At 47.5% G+C, this 16592-nt stretch overlaps 1 protein-coding gene across 1 annotated transcript in view; it reads right to left on the minus strand.

The window, feature by feature from the left end:
- The window catches only part of GPD1L (glycerol-3-phosphate dehydrogenase 1 like), a 67432-nt gene that overhangs the window by 3684 nt on the left and 47156 nt on the right, over nt 1–16592 (minus strand). The window contains exons 6-7 of the mRNA XM_059077397.2: nt 6798–7031; nt 6449–6555 (exon numbers count right to left, since the gene is read on the minus strand). Of these exons, the coding sequence (XP_058933380.1) occupies nt 6449–6555; nt 6798–7031 (341 nt within the window). The remainder of the gene's footprint in view (nt 1–6448; nt 6556–6797; nt 7032–16592) is intronic.

Raw genomic sequence — 16592 nt, forward strand, 5'->3', positions numbered from 1 at the left:
TCATATGTCTTTATGACAGTCTGTCACTGTGGGTTTTTTAAGGTTCAGAATGTTCTGGGGGTTTTTTGGAGTCAGGTAGAGAACCAAATCTGACTCCACAGCCTATTAACTTTGGGCAGGTTTCACAAACCCTCTGACCCTGTTGCCCATCTGCAAAATGGGGCTGGACACTCAAGATTATTGTAGTAACTGACTTACGTGTAAGGTGGACAGTACGACACTTGACATAATGGTGGATGTGCAATAAATAAACAGCTTATAAATGCAGCCACAGGGTGGCCACTGGGCCCCAGACTGTTCGAGAGTACAGGGTCCAAGTCTATAGTTTGTTCACCTCCGCATCAGCACAGCCTGGCCCAGTGCAGGCAAGGGGCAGGTGCTCAGTGAGTATTTGTTGAATAAATTCTTGTGAATGGGAGTTAGAGCCTGGAGATTTCAACCCCTTCCATGGCTGAGTTTTCCTCTTCCTAAGATGAGAACAACTTGTATGTCCCTCAAGCAGGGTGGCAGGTGGTAAGTGGCCACCCGAAACCATTCCCAAACCCCTTCTCTCCTTATCGAGATTGGAAATAGCCTAAAGCTCATTTTCTCAGCCTTTCTTTCACCTAGAATTGGCCCAGTAATTTGTAGCCAGCAAGACACAATACATCTGGGAGAGTTTCTGGGGAAGATCTTTCTCTTCTTGAGAGGCACTGGAGGAAAAATCTGCTACCCAGGCTGCCCTTGCTCCCTGCCCCTGAGTGCAGTTGTGTATGTGATGCTTGGAGCTGCTGGAGCCATCTTGAGGCTTTGAGGGAAGGTTAACAAGATCGCTAAGCTTCTAATCCAGAGGTGCTGAGCCAACACCAATAATGTCCACCTCCAGATTCTTTGTTATGTGAGAAAAATAACCCTACAGTTCAAAGCATTTTAACTGGGCGTTGCTCTTGAAGTCAAGAGCAATTTTCATGACCAGCCATTTCCAAAATGTGTTCTGTAGGTGAGATGTTAACAAGTGATACAGAGGTAGGGAGAGGGGGGATTTCTATCAGTAAGTAATTTATTTAACCCTCACAACTGCCCTATGAGGAAGATAATATTATCTCCACTCTACAGATGAGGAAACTGAGGCACAGTTTCTGACTTTGTAGCCAACACTCAACCACTAGGTTATAATGCCCGTCTAAATGCTATTTTCTAAATTTTAAAATGCTACAAAGCCAATTAGATAAGTTTGGGGAACTCTCTAAAGAAGGTTAGAAGTGAAAGGAGGACAAGGAAACCATAAACAGAATGAAAAGACAACCTAGTGGATGGGAGAAGATATTTGCAAATGGTATGACCAATAAGGGGTTAATATCCAACATGTATAAACAGCTCATACAACTCAACAAGAAAACAAACAACCCGATTAAAAAATGGGCAGAAGTGAATATACCTTTTTCCAAAGAGGAGATGCAGATGGCCAACAGGCACATGAAAAGATGCTCAATCATCAGGGAAATGCAAATCAAAACCACCATGAGATATCACTTCACACCTGTCAGAATGGCCATCATCAAAAGGAACACGAATAACAAATGTTGGCCAGGATGTGGAAAATATTTACAGTCCTGTTGGTGGGAATGTAAATTGGTAGAGCCACTGTGGAAAACAGTATGGAGGTTTCTCAAAACACTAAAAATAGAACTACCATACGACCCAGCAATCCCACTACTGGGCATATATCTGAAAAAAACAAAAGCACTAATTTGAAAAGATACATGCACCCCAATATTCATAGCAGCATTATTTACAATTGCCAAAATATGGAAGCAACCTAAATGGTCATCAACAGATGAATGGATAAAGATGATGTGGTACATATAAACAACGAAATACTCCTCAACCATAAAAAAGAATGAAATTTTGCCATTTGCAGCAAATGGACTTGGAGGGTATTATGCTAAGTGAAATAAGTCAGAGAAAGACAAATACTGTACCATATGACTTATATGTGGAATCTAAAACATACAACAAACAAGTGAATATAACAAAGAAAGAAGCAGACTCACAGATATAGAGAACAAACTAGTGGTTACCAGAGGGGACGAGGAGAGGGAAGTGGGGAGGGGCAATACAGGAGTGGGAGAACAGGAGGTACAAACTATTATGTATAAAATAAGCTACATGCATATATTTTGTAACATGAGGAATATAGCCAATATTTTATAATAACTGTAAATGGAGTATAACCTTTAAAAATTGTGATTCACTATACTGTATACCTGTAGCATATAATATTGCACAGCAACAATACTTCCCCCAAAATAAATATTTTTTTTCAAAAAGTGAAAGGAACGGGTTTCCCTGGTGGCGCAGTGGTTGAGAGTCCACCTGCCAATGCAAGAGACATGGGTTCGTGCCCCGGTCCAGGAGGATCCCACATGCCGTGGAGCGGCTGGGCCCGTGAGCCATGGCCGCTGAGCCTGCGTGTCCGGAGCCTGTGCTCCGCGGCGGGAGAGGCCACAGCAGTGAGAGGCCCGCGTACCACACACACACACACACAAAAAAAAAGTGAAAGGAAGACAAAAGATAATATTTTATTTAAAAATGGTCATAAACCAAATAAATCAGCTATCCTACTGATGGATACTGAGGGCTTAGATGTGTCAGGCCTCAATCATGAGCAGGGATGTGCATTATTATAAATGAGGCCCCAGCCCTCAAGGAGCTTACAACACTGTTATGGGCTGACTGTACCCTTCCCCCAAACTCACCCAATGCTCCAGCCCCTCAGAATGACGATATTTGGAGACAGGGCACTGAAGGAGGTAATTAAGTGAAAAGGGTTCATTAAGATGGACCGTGGGACTTTCCCAGCAGTCCAGTGGTTAAGACTCTTCCTTCCAATGCAGGAGGCTTGGGTTCGATCTCTGATCAGGGAACTAAGATACCACACGCCGGGTGGTGTGGCCAAAAAAAAAAAAAAAAGATGGGCCCTAAACCAATACGGCTGCAGTCCTCATAAGAAAAGGAGACTAGGACTCAGACGTACAGAGGGGCGACCACGAGAAGACGCGGAGAGAAGAGGCTTCAGAGAGGTCAACCCTGCCGACACCTTCGATTTCTGTCCTCTATAACTGCGAGAAACACATTTCTGTTGTGTGAGCCACTCCGTCTGTGGCATTTTGCTGTGGCAGCCCAAGCAGACTAATACAAACACCTGATACTCACACATGGTAATAAAGACACAGGCACAAGGACATTAAATAAAGCAAATTTCACAACAGCAGAAAAACCCCAACAATGTCTATTAATGTCTTAATGTCTATCAAGAGAAGATTGGTTAATAAATAAACTGAGGTTCTCCCACACCATGGAATGTTCTGCAGCCATTAAATGAGACCTCTAGGTACAGATGTGGAATGATTTTCAAAATACATCCTAGGGGACTTCCCTGGCAGTCCAGTGGTTAAGACTCCACACTTCCAATGTAGGGGGCACAGGTTCGATCCCAGCTTGGGGAACTAAGAAGCCACATGCTGCATGGCATGGCCCCCCCCCAAAAAAATTCTGAAGTGATGAAAAGGGACAAAGCAGACTGTGGAGTTCGCTACCCATCAAACAAACAAAAGGGCCATGTGGAAAGTTCACTGAACCCTGAGAAAGCCACCTCCATCTGGGGTAGGGATCAGGACCCACTTTAACCTATGCGCCTTTTTGTATGACTTTAATTTTCTTTTCTGACAAAAGCATGTGCCCCCACCCACCAAGTTTGAAAAATAAAAGTAAAATTGTAAGTTTATGCAATAAGTCCATAACACATTAGCAGCAATAGTGTCTAAAACAGGGGTTGGCAAACCATGGCCTATGAAGCAAGTATGGCCTGTAACTTGTTTTTGTGCCATCTGTAGGCTAAGAATCATTTTTACCTTTTTATTTTTTTCAATTTTTTTTTTTTGTGGTACGCGGGCCTCTCACTGTCGTGGTCTCTCCCGTTGCGGAGCACAGGCTCCGGATGCACAGGCTCAGTGGTCATGGCTCATGGGCCCAGCCGCTCCGCGCCATATGGGATCTTCCTGGACCGGGGCACGAACCCATGTCCCCTGCATCGGCAGGCGGATTCTCAACCACTGCGCCACCAGGGAAGCCCCATTTTTACCTTTTTAAAGAGCTATGAACAGAAACAAAGACTATAGGGCAGAGTCCTGTATGTGGTCTACAAAGATGAAATCTTTGTTATCTGATTCTTTACAGAGAAAGTTTGCTGGCTGCTGCTCTACACAGTAAGGTCAAAGCAGGGAAAATGATTTGTATCTGGAAGATACGAAAGAGGTTCTCTGAGGACAGACCTGGCTTGCCTTGTGGGCGATGATGGTTGAGATGCTCATAAGGGGGTGTCCAGGCAGGCCAAACAGCAGGAGAGATGCGCACAGGAGTCTGAGAAGGAGGCGGTTGGGGCCAAGAGAGGTCTGCTTCCAATAAAGCAGGGGTCACAGGACACAATGTTGGAAACAAAGTTGGTACTCAACTGAGATGCCAACCTAAGGCCTGTGGACCTCCTTCTCTAAGAGCAGGAGGCCTCTCTGAGTTAGAGGTGACCACAGCAGTCATCTGGTCTACGACTTTGACTTTGTGGATAAACGGCACAGAGCAGCTAAAAACATGACCTGCCCAAGACCACACAGCTAATGAGACACAAGGCCACTGGCCTCCTGCTCAGCGCTTTCTATAGCAGGGAAAGGAGAAGGAAATGGAGGAAGACCAGCATGGTGATGGCTGGAATGGAAAAGAAAGAAATCCAGGTAAGTGGCGGTACAAAGGGAGAATAGCAGGACTTGGCTCTACTTGTGCCACTGGGGGCAGGTGCAGTGGGGGATGGACCCATGGGACTCGACACTAGGCCTGGGAGAAGGGCAGGTGCCCCTCAATCCAGCAGTGACCTCACTAAGCACAGGGATGGCCGGGTCAATTTCTAATCAGAAGAAAATGGGACATGACTGTGGAGAGGCAGGTTTCTCCTGCTTGGTCACACTTGCTTTTAAACAGGCAGGTACTGATCCCAGAACACCTGTTCCAGCCTGTATCCTCCAGTAGTTAGACAACACACACAGACTCACACTGGCCAATGTGTCAACTCATAGAATCCTATCAAAGGACAGGACCCTATCCTATCTGTATACTGTGGGATCGTAGGACTCCATCTTGGTTGCACACAGATGCCACTTTAAAACTGTGATTGGGAGAGACTCACCATCATCAAACACCCAGGTATTTTTTTTAAGACTTAAAACAAAAATTCCTGATAAAGACTTAACCGTCATTAAAGTAGCCCCAATCACACACAGACCCATCAGTGTCTGCTGTTAAATATTAAATAGGTAAGGAAAACCATGCATGTCATGGGCATTTTCCTTTTAATCATGATTAAAAGGTAGTTCTCCTCCTCCGAGGCTTGTTTAGGACTCTCCCCTCTGCCTGGCTGGCACTGAAAGCCGTTTCAAAAAAATCAAATGCAAATTAAGGACGGAAGACAAATGCTCTGTTGCCCCTCATTTCTAACTTCCAATAGGGAACTGGATGGCTGAACAAGCGGAAGAGCTGGACGCAGGCGGCAGGATCAAGATGCAGGTGCTTGGGACCAGCAGCATCTAGACTTACCCATAGAGGGTAAGGGAGCTGATGGCAGACCCCTGACCCACCTCCCCATGCAGAGAAGTGCACGCTGGGGACCAGCTCCCTACTCTCCCAGGCACCCACCTCTCCAGACTATTACAGGAGAGTTAAGGATGTCCAGAATGTACCACACAAGCATTTACTGGGTGGTGTGGTGGTATCGTGATTATGGAGACAGGCTTAGCAAATCAACAAGAGGAAGGGCTGGGGCAGCCTCAGACGCTGGGCAGCTTCTGTGGGACTACGGGGCTTCCTCCCTCCATCCCTCAGCAGAGCAAGCTGATCCAAGCCACCTCTAACATGTGACCCGCCTGGACAGGCAGCAGAGGATGGGTGGGGAGACTACGAGGCTGCTCATCACACCTTAAACAGGGCACCTCTAGTGCTGGAGTCCTGGGGGGAACTTGTCCTTCCTTCTTTTCTGCATTGTTTGACATTTCATTAACAAGGCTATATCTTTTTATTAAAAAGACAAAGTAATCTTTTTTAAAAATCTAAAATGTATGTCACGTAGCTCTTACCAAACACCCTGCAGGACAAGCCAGAATCTCAAACTTCCTATTTTGTGCTATGCCCTACAGCGCTGAGCCTCCCTCCCTCGTTTTGTGTTTTGTGTAAATGCTCATTTTCAGGGTAGGCAGATGTTTCCTGCCATAGACCCTCACATCACACAAAGGATGGAACTAATCCAATAACTTTCTGCACACACTCATCAAATGCCTGTGCTCACGCGCTGACCAGGCTGGGGGTCGTAAGCAAGGCGGGGGGATGATAGCCGCTCCTCTGGCCTCGTGGACAGTGGGACACTCACTTGTCGAGCAGCCCCTTCTGTTTGAGTATGCGGTACACCTCGGCCGAAGTCTGAGGTCCTTGCAGCTTCTGCCCATTCAGCATCTCCTTTTCCAATTCTTCGATGGTCTTAAAAACAAAGGATGAAAACAATCTCCTGTAAAATCTAGAGCATCACTTATTTTAAGAGCAGAGTCGGGGAGGAGGGCTGCAAGCCAAGAAAAGATAATGACGTACAAGGCAGAGGGTGTAGGACTGAGGCGCTTTTAAGCAAAGGCAGATGTGGGGTTAGCAGGAGAAGCCCAGCACACACAGCCTCCACCCCCAGGACAGCGGCTCTCCCCAGCCTGGGATCCCACACCGGGGGCTACCTTTCCGGTCCTGGCAAAGGCCTCGGCCACCCTGCGGTTCCGGCCCCCATAGCAGGTGGTGATCAGATCAGCCACGCCGCAGCTCTCCAGGAAGGTGGCCGTGGACACCTGGCCCTTGCAGAAGATCCTGGCAAAGGAGATCATTTCCATGAGCCCCAGGCGGATGACAGCGGCTTTGGTGTTGTCGCCACAGTGGAGGCCGTCGCAGAACCCGGCTCCCACGGCCACGATGTTCTACAAAGGAGACAAGAAGCCCAGGGATGCCGTCACACGCCCGCTGGGGGAGAGAATGCAGGGAAGGCAGGGACACTGGCTCCCCTGGGTCCCACGTGACCCAGGGTTCTTTTTTTTTTTTTTTTTTTAACATCTATTTATTTATTTGGCTGTGCCGGGTCTTAGTAGCAGCATGCGGGATCTTCATTGCTGTGTGTGGGATCTTTTAGTTTCAGCATGCGGGATCTAGTTCCCCGACCAGGGATTGAACCCAGGCCCCCTGCATTGGGAGCTCGGAGTCTTAACCACTGGACCACTAGGGAAGTCCCACGACCCGGGGTTCTGCTTTTGTACCCGTGAGAGAGAGAGAGTAGAAAGAAGGGACCAGGCTCCCATATTCCCATTCACAGGGCAAAGAGCCCACACCTGTGCTCAGAGGGAGGCATCAGCCAGAATGGGAACGGTGGATGGTAGTCTCTGGTCAAATACTGTTTGAACAAACGGCTTTTTTTTTCTTTTATAGTTGAATAAATCAAATGCTTTATTCAACTATAACATTCACAGAAAAGTAGTCAAATCGTAAGTGCACAGCTTGATGAATTTTCACAAACCAGACACACCTGTGTAACCAGCACCCTGATCAAGGAGTAGAATGTAACCAGTGTACACCAGAGTGTAAGCCAGGAAGCCCCCTCTGACCTTCTCCTGGTCACCCCTGCACCAAAGGTAACCTCTCTCCTGACTTCTAATGGCACAGGTTTACTTTCCTTGTCCTTAAACTTTATATGAATAGAATCATACAGGGTGTAATCCTTCCTATCTTCTCTGTCTCAATTTGACATCACGTTTGTGAGCTTCAGCCGTATTTTTACACATAATGCATTTATTTTCATTGCTACGTTATATTCCACTTTGCAAATATACTGCAACTTATCTGTTCTGTTGATTGGCATTGGGGTAGTTTCCAGTTTGGAGCCATTACAAATGGCTCTGCTATGACACCTGGTACATGACCTCTGGTGGCCGTGAGCAGGCATTTCTGTTGGGAGCGTACCTGGGTCAGAAGTGCTGCGTGATGATGAATGCATATGTGCAGATCAAGTTTCTGCCTTTTGTTTCATTTAATAATCCCTGGGTTTTCCCTGGTGGTGCAGTGGTTAAGAACCCACCTGCCAATGTAGGGGACATGGGTTTGATCTCTGGTCCGGGAAGATCCCACGTGCCACGGAGCAACTAAGCCTGTGCGCCACAACTATTGAGCCTGCGCTCTAGAGCCCGTGACCCGCAACAAGAGAAGACACCACAATGAGAAGCCCGCGCACTGCAGCGAAGACCCAACTCAGCCAAAAATAAGTAAGTAAATAAATAAATAAATTTAATAATCCCTAAATGTTCTGAAGCGCTGGGTTGTTGCATGGCTCTATGCTGGACACCAGGCAGATCAGACACAGACTTGCCTCTTCAGAAGCTGATAACCTAGTTCAGGGGTCAGCAAATTAGGGCCAAGTGTTATAAGTAATGTACTGGAAACCAGGAACCCCCGTTCAGTTACATACTGTCTGTGGTTGCCTGTGTGCTGTCAACAGATCTGAGTAGTTGTGCAGAGACCTGTAAAGAGGTCTGCAAAGCCCACATATTCTAACGGGCTCTTCTGGAAAAAGTTCGCCACCCCCAACTTAGCAGGAAAATAAAACCTGTGCACAAGTCACAATGATGCTCAGCAGAAAGCGATATTCTGTAAGAGGTACTGAAGGTTGGGTCTCATTTCAACCCATGTGTACTGAGCATGCACTGTGGGAAGCCCCGCTGGACCCTGGAGGGGCTGAGGGTGCCCTCAGGGGGTGGGGGGCTGCAAAGATAGAATTAGACACAGGGCATCCTCAAGGAGTTGACAATATCACTGGGAAAAGACATAGAAAAGCACATCAGGAGACAGAAGGACGAGATTGCGCGGAGAAGCTTCATTTCAAAGCAGGGAAACCTGCATGGAGGAAGTGGCATCTGAACTGGGTCTCAAATCTTATATAAAACCAGACAATCACATATGCCAAGTAATGCCTGAGTGGAGGTGATGGGGGGTGGCAGTGGAGGGGTGGACTTGTTTGGGACACCAGTCAACCCTCAGGTTCCCAGCTCCTTCCATGTTACCAGCTCCCTCTCCAAGCGCACTCAATGCAGGAAAAAATGCAAGTATTTTGCCTCTGTATAACCACACAAGCATTTTGCCATAATACCTGATGCCTATATATGGATTTGTGCCTTAAGAGACTTTAAACTATGAAGCCAAGTTAGTAACAATGAGAAATAAGCTAAAATAAGTGCATTTCTTCCTCACTCCCCCTAATTTTTTAAAAATTAATTAAAGAGAACATTTTAATAAACATTCAGGACTATAAAATCTGAGGGATAAGGTAGAAAATGGAATGACCCGGGGAGGAAAAATGTCTTCTCTGGTTGGTATGCAGTTTTTTATAAACAGATCAAACACAGCACTGATGCGGCCAGGCTCACCCTGATAGGACGCGGCCACTTCAGATGAAAAAGTTCCCATGAGCCCTCTAGAAGCTTCGGTGGGCTTCCAACAGAGCAGGACCCTTTCCTGGCTCCCTGAGTGGCAGGAGATGAAGACAGCTGAATGAGGGGCCAGAAGGCAGGGGCCCTAAATGAACCTTCCCTTCCTCAGCAATCACATCAGTCGTTACTCTGGCTACTCCTCTGCAAAGGCCAGGATCCACGCAGACCCCAGCTGCTACAGCTGAGCTGAGGAATCCAGCCTCCAGACCCAGGAGCATGTTTTCATAAGGTACCACCTCTGCCTGTACCTGTAAGCTTCTCCAGTCCTTCCCACCACACAGGCAATGCAGACTGTAGGTCTCAGCAGCTCCCTGACGGCAACCACCAGCCCCGAGCACCTGCTGCGTGTGCACAGGGATGGGGGGAGGGCGATTCCTGGCCGGGCGCACTTGGCGTCTGGCAGCATCACATGCAGAGGAGAGGGGAGAGGCAGAGTGAAGGAGCTGGAGAGATGCTGACAGGTGAACGGGGATCCATTCTGCGGCTCTGCCCCAGAGCTGCTGAGCTGGGATGGAACAGCTGGACCTTTGAGATGGGACACTGTGCAGAGACCAGGAGCGAGAGAACACCCAAGGCTGGGCTCAAACAGGCCCAGTCACCCCTCCTGGCATAGCAGCCAAACTGAGGAAGCACGTAGGGAGATACGAGGGGCACACACATGACATCCAGAGGGCTTCTGGTTCTCAGTCTGCCTTGTCGCTGTGTGACCTTGGGATAATCACTCCACCTGTCTGAGCCTTCTTGGCCTTGGTTGTTAAATTCAGGGCTTGGACGAGATCTCTCAAGGCTCTTCTGGTGATGACATTCCTCCAGGGAATCTGGCTCAGTTGGGGCCTGCCCCGGGACTGCAGACAGTGGGACACCCCTGGGGCAACAGAGAGACACCTAAGAACGTGCAGAGGGACTGACCACAGAGACGACGAAGTCAACTGTTGGTGAGCCCACCAAATGGTTTTATCGAAGTTACCATGGCAACATGCCAAGGCCTAGCTTCCAAATGGTTAGATTATGGAAATGGCTCTCTGATGCCTCCTGGGCTGTGTCTCTGTGCCCCGCGCCCCCTTCCTCACAACGCGACCCACTCTGGAGGTCACTTGACAAACCAACCCCAGCCAACATCTACAGACTGGATGGGACATAACACGGACTTCCATTCAACAAGGGGCTCCTACGGATTATTTACGAAGCGCCTACAGTGAGCCCACCAGGCCACTGCACACACGGTCTCATCCAAATTCTCATGGCAACCCCGGCAAATGTGTGCCTGTCCCTCTGGCTGGCTCACCGAGGGTCAACGGCTTGCCAAGAACGCCCGGCTGGTAAGTGATGCACATGGGACACACCCCTGGTGCCTGGCTCCACGGGCCCACTGCTCCCTGTCCCCTACTGCTTCCATGGTACGGCAAATGTGGCCTGGCCACTCCCACCCCTCTCTGGGTCCAAGAGACCTTCCTGAGACCTCTGCAACCAGATATCAAAGAGGACTGCCTCTTGGGCCTGCATGGAGGCTCAGAAGGCAAAAGCGGGAGGCCTAGGAGAAAAGATTTATGGGAAGGAATAATAAAAATAACAACAAAAGTTAACCTTATTGATATGGGGAGGGGGAAGGGTAAGCTGGGACGAAGTGAAAGAGTGGCATGGACATATATATACTACCAAACGTAAAATAGATAGCTAGTGGGAAGCGGCCGTATAGCACAGGGAGATCAGCTGGGTGCTTTGTGACCACCTAGAGGGGTGGGATAGGGAGCGTGGGAGGGAGATGCAAGAGGGAGGAGATTTGGGGATATATGTATATGTATAGCTGATTCACTTTGTTATACAGCAGAAACTAACACATCATTGTAAAGCTATTATACTTCAATAAAGATGTTAAAAAAAAAAGTTAAACTTAATGAACTGTTTCTAAGTGCTTCATATATTATTAACTGATTTAATCTTCACAATGTTCCAACAAGGCAGGTCCTGTTACTACACACAGTGAGAGGCAAGGAAACTCAGGCACCTGGGGTAAGTAGCCCACCCAAGGTTGTACAGTCAGGATCAGGAGAGCTGGGTTTTGAGCCCTGGCAGCCCAGCTTCCTAGTTCTCTCCAGGGAGCAGAACACACAAGGCTGCTCCAGGCCAGTGAGTGGAAGGCACAGGGGCCAGCACAGCAAGACAAGAACTTTCTAACAAGAAGAGTTGACCCCACCCAATGGAAAAGACCAAAGCAAAGGGAGTGCGCTCTCAGTCACTGGAAGCATCCAAGCAGGAGCTGTACTGCATGAGCCCTGAGCTCCAAAGCGTGCTTCTAACCTTCTATGTCACTGCGCTCAGAGAAAAGGCAGAGGAGGTTGCCCGTGGCCCAGGGGCACACAGGTTCGGACCACCTCCCAGTTTCCCCTGGATGTCTGGCCTCCCCACCACGGGGAAGAGGGGCCGCTGCAGAGTCAACCCCTCCCTTCTAAGGGGACCCTGGGCCCATTTAATCACCATATGATGCATCCTGAAATCCTCACTCTCTCACCTACCACTTATCACTGTCAAAAGAAAACTAAACACACTGAGCTTGTTAGATCATGTCTGAATAGCACCCGAACAGATGTCCTCTGAGATCGCTCAGCTGTGAAATTTATCACTATCTGCTGGGCATTTAAATCTGCTTTAGGGCTTCCCTGGTGGCGCAGTGGTTGAGAATCCGCCTGCAGATGCAGGAGACACGGGTTCGTGCCCTGGTCCGGGAAGATCCCACATGCCGTGAAGCAACTAAGCCCGTGAGCCATGGCCGCTAGGCCTGCGCGTCCGGAGCCTGTGCTCCGCAATGGGAGAGGCCACAACAGTGAGAGGCCCGCGTACCACACAAAAAAAAAAAAAAAAAAAAAAAAAAAAAAATCTGCTTTAAACTATTCATGTGAATAGTGAAAATTTATTCACTATTTTAAACACAGAGCTAAAAATACCATGATTTTCAGAAGACAGTCATCCTTAAGCCCCTGCCCATTTCCCGGGTGATAGCAATACTCAGAGGCAATCATCCTCCGCGAAGTGCGGTCTCTGCAATCCTGAATCAGGGCGGGTTGGATAGGGCTCAGTTTCTTTCGCTCCCAACCTCCATGAAAAGACTACAAAACTGGAGGAGCAGCCCATGTGACCCGCAGTTTATGAAAACACTCTCACCACCTAGAGAGAATGGCCCTGCTGAAACCCAAGTCAGTATTTTCTGTAAGTCCAACAACCTGCCTGACTCTTCCTGAGGCCACCTCCGAGGACATCTGACCTCGCCTCGCAGAAACCTGAAAAGTGTAGGCTAACTACGCCGAGGTACCACGTATGGTTTGCAGGTTGGGTACTGTGTAAGGCCACCTGGCTGAGATGTCTAGGAGGCACAAAGTCAAGCCCACTCTCAGCCCACCAGGCTGCACACCCTGATGAGAAGCCGCCTTAGCGAGAGCAGTGTTGTCCAGCAGAGAAGTTTCTGCGATGACGTAAATGTTTGCTATCTGCTCGTCCAACAGAGTAGCCACTAGCTGCTGAGACTCACTGAAGACTAATGTGGCTACTGAGTCTGAAATGGGGCTACTGTGACTCAGAAACTGTTTTTTAAAGTTTCAATTAATTTGCATGTAAACACACACAGCCACATGTGGCCCTGGCTGAGACCGGGCACCAGGCTGTGGCCCACAGTACATTCATCACAGCCAAAGCCCCGGAGGAAACCTACACGCCCAGCAATTAGGGTGGTGAGCCTCACCACAGACAACCCTACAAAGAATGCCGAGCCTCTGTGGCACAGGTAATAGGTGTATCTCCCAATCTACTCTCCTTTTCTTCCTGAGTCCTAGAGTTCCTGATTTTCATGCAAGTATATGGCTACACAGAGAGAGGGGGAAATTTCCCAACCTCCCCTGCAGCAGGCGTAGTCACACAATTAAGTACTAAATGCCCATTAAGATGAAGCCAAAGTGTTACACTGTGACTCCCAGAACCTGTCTTAAAAGCCAGCTGCCACATGTCCTTTATCCTTTTTTTCACCCTGCTGCCTGGAAGGCAGATGTGACGGTTGGAGCTCTGGTCACCATCTTGGAATACAAGTACAAGAGTCATACCTTGTGAGCTGGAAGGAGCCTGGGTCCCTGAGGATTTGGTGGACTGGAGCTGTCATATGGATTCAGGATTTTAACACAAGAAAGAGATAAACTTCTACCTTGCTTAGCCGCTATTTTTTGTTTTAATTGTTTGTGAAACTCAATCTGGTTTTAATGCACAGGTTTTATTTATTTACATAAATTTATTTATTTTTAATTTTTGGCTGTGTTGGGTCTTTGTTGCTGCATGTAGGCTTTCTCTAGTTGCGGTGAGCGGGGGCTACTCCTCGTTACAGTGTGCGGACTAATTGTGGTGGCTTTTCTTGTTGTGGAGCATGGGCTCTAGGCACGGGTTTCAGTAATTGTGGCGCATGGGCTCAGTAGTAGCGCAAGGGCTTAGTTGCCCTGCGGTACGTGGGATCTTCCTGGACCAGGGCTCAAAATCCTGTCCCTTGCATTGGTGGGTGGATTCCTAACCACTCACTATACCACCCGGGAAGTCCCAGCCACTATTATTTTGGGTCTCTGTTAATGAAACTTAATCCTGGAAAGTATTTATTAAAAATAACATAGGTTGAGGACTTCCCTGGTGATGCAGTGGTTAAGAATCTGCCTGCCAATGCAGGGGAAAGGGGTTCGAGCCCTGGTCTGGCAAGATCCCACATGCCGCAGATCAACTTAGCCCGTGTGCCACTACTTAGCCTGCACATCACAATTACTGGAGCCCGCGTGCCACAACTACTGAAGCTCACGTGCCTAGAGCCCGTGCTCCACAAGAGAAGCCACCGCAATAAGCCTGCACACCTCAATGCAGGGTAGGCCCTGCTCTCCACAACTAGAGAAAGGCCTCGTGCAGCAACAAAGACCCAATGCAGCCAAAAATAAATTAATTAATTAAATAAAAAAATAACATAGGTTGAGCTGTACACTTATGGTTTCTGTACTTTTCTATATGAAGTACCTCTTAAACTTTACATTAAAACAAAAATTCACTGCTAGTGAAAGAAGCCAGACACAGAAGAGTACACATTGCACAACTCCATTATAAAAATTCTATAGTGTACAAAAGCAGATCAGTGGCTACTGGCTTGGGAGAGAGGGGTGAACTATAAAAAGACATATACGTGGGCTTCCCTGGTGGCGCAGTGGTTAAGAATCTGCCTGCCAACGCAGGGGACACAGGTAAGCCCTGATCTGGGAAGATTGCATGTGCCGCAGAATAACTAAGCCCGTGTGCCACAACTACTGAGCCCGTGCGCTAGTGCCTGCGAGCCACAACTACTGAGCCTGCGTGCCACAACTACTGAAGCCCATGTGCCTAGAGCCCATGCTCCTCAAAAAGAGAAGCCACTGCAATGAGAAGCCCACTCATCACCACGAAGAGAAGCCCCCGTTTTGCGGCAACTAGAGAAAGCCCACGCATAGCAACAAAGACCCAACGCAGCCAAAAATAAATAAATAAATAAATAAATTTACCCAAAAAAAGACATACAGAATTGTTTGGGGGTGATGGAAATGTTCTGTATTGTGGTGATGATTTTCAGGGTATATACAACCAACTGTTAAAACCCACTGCATTATATATTTAACTGGATGCAGTTTAATATACATGAATTATACCTAAATAAAGTAGATATTTAAAAAGGATTACTCCCGGGGCTTCCCTGGTGGCACAGTGGTTGAGAATCTGCCTGCCAATGCAAGGGACATGGGTTCGAGCCCTGGTCTGGGAAGATCCCACATGCCGCAGAGCAACTAGGCCTCTGAGCCATAACTACTGAGCCTATGCATCTGGAGCCTGTGCTCCACAACAAGAGATGCCGCGACAGTGAGAGGTCTGCGCACCGCGATGAGGAATGGCCCCCGCTTGCTGCAACTAGAGAAAGCCCCCACACAGAAACGAAGACCCAACATGGCCAAAAATAAATAAATAAATAAAATTTAAAAAAAAAACAAAACAAAAGGAATACTCCCGTATTGATAAAGAGATTAATTTAGCTAAGAGGTGAAGGACAATCTGAAGCAGTAAGATGCACTGGTACAACATGATTTTGCATTTTGAATTTTTTTTTATCCTTGTAAGGAAGTTATCTTTCTCCCTCCTTTTTTTTTTTTTTTTGTAGTATGCAGGCCTCTCACTGTTGTGGCCTCTCCTGTTGCGGAGCACAGGCTCCAGACGCGCAGGCTCAGCGGCCATAGCTCAGAGGCCCAGCCGCTCCACGGCATGTGGGATCTTCCCGGACCGGGGCACAAACCTGTGTCCCCTGCATCGGCAGGTGGACTCCCAACCACTGCGCCACCAGGGAAGTCCTTCCTCCTTTTCTACTTTTTGGTAAGTCAAATGCCCTCATGTTTTTGAGCACACAAAAAAAAATGTACTTCAAAAATTTGTTTAGTGTGGAGAAGATTACTAAAGGTTGTTCATGTGGAAAAAGTAAAACATGCAAAAAAGAATGCATATATGTGTGTAACTGAATCACTTTGTCATACAGCAGAAATTAACACAACATTGTTAAGTCAACTATACTTCAACAAAATAAATTTTTTTTAAAAAGTAAAACATAAACTGCTTGAACAGTAAGATCCACTTTTTGTTTTAAAAAGGGGACCTACACAAACGTGTACTTGCTAAAAAGACTGACAGGGGAGACAACAAACATTAATAGTGATTATCTCAGGATGTAGGGACTGTCAGTCATTTTCACTTGCTTCTCTACACCTCTCTGTTGTGTGAAACTACCTTTTATAATCAGGAAGAAAACAACAAAATGATTAATTACATAATCAGAGAAACACATGCCCATTTGCCCTGGTTGGGCAGGCTCTAGCAAGGGAGGGCTTCATTTCATTTCATTCAACTGCCTGGACACCAACCAGAAAAGTCAGGTCGTTCAGAGTTAACAAAAGAACACCGGACTGAATCTTAAAATCCATGATCACA

Source organism: Kogia breviceps, chromosome 10, assembly GCF_026419965.1.
Source record: "Kogia breviceps isolate mKogBre1 chromosome 10, mKogBre1 haplotype 1, whole genome shotgun sequence".
Classification (NCBI taxonomy): domain Eukaryota; kingdom Metazoa; phylum Chordata; class Mammalia; order Artiodactyla; family Physeteridae; genus Kogia; species Kogia breviceps.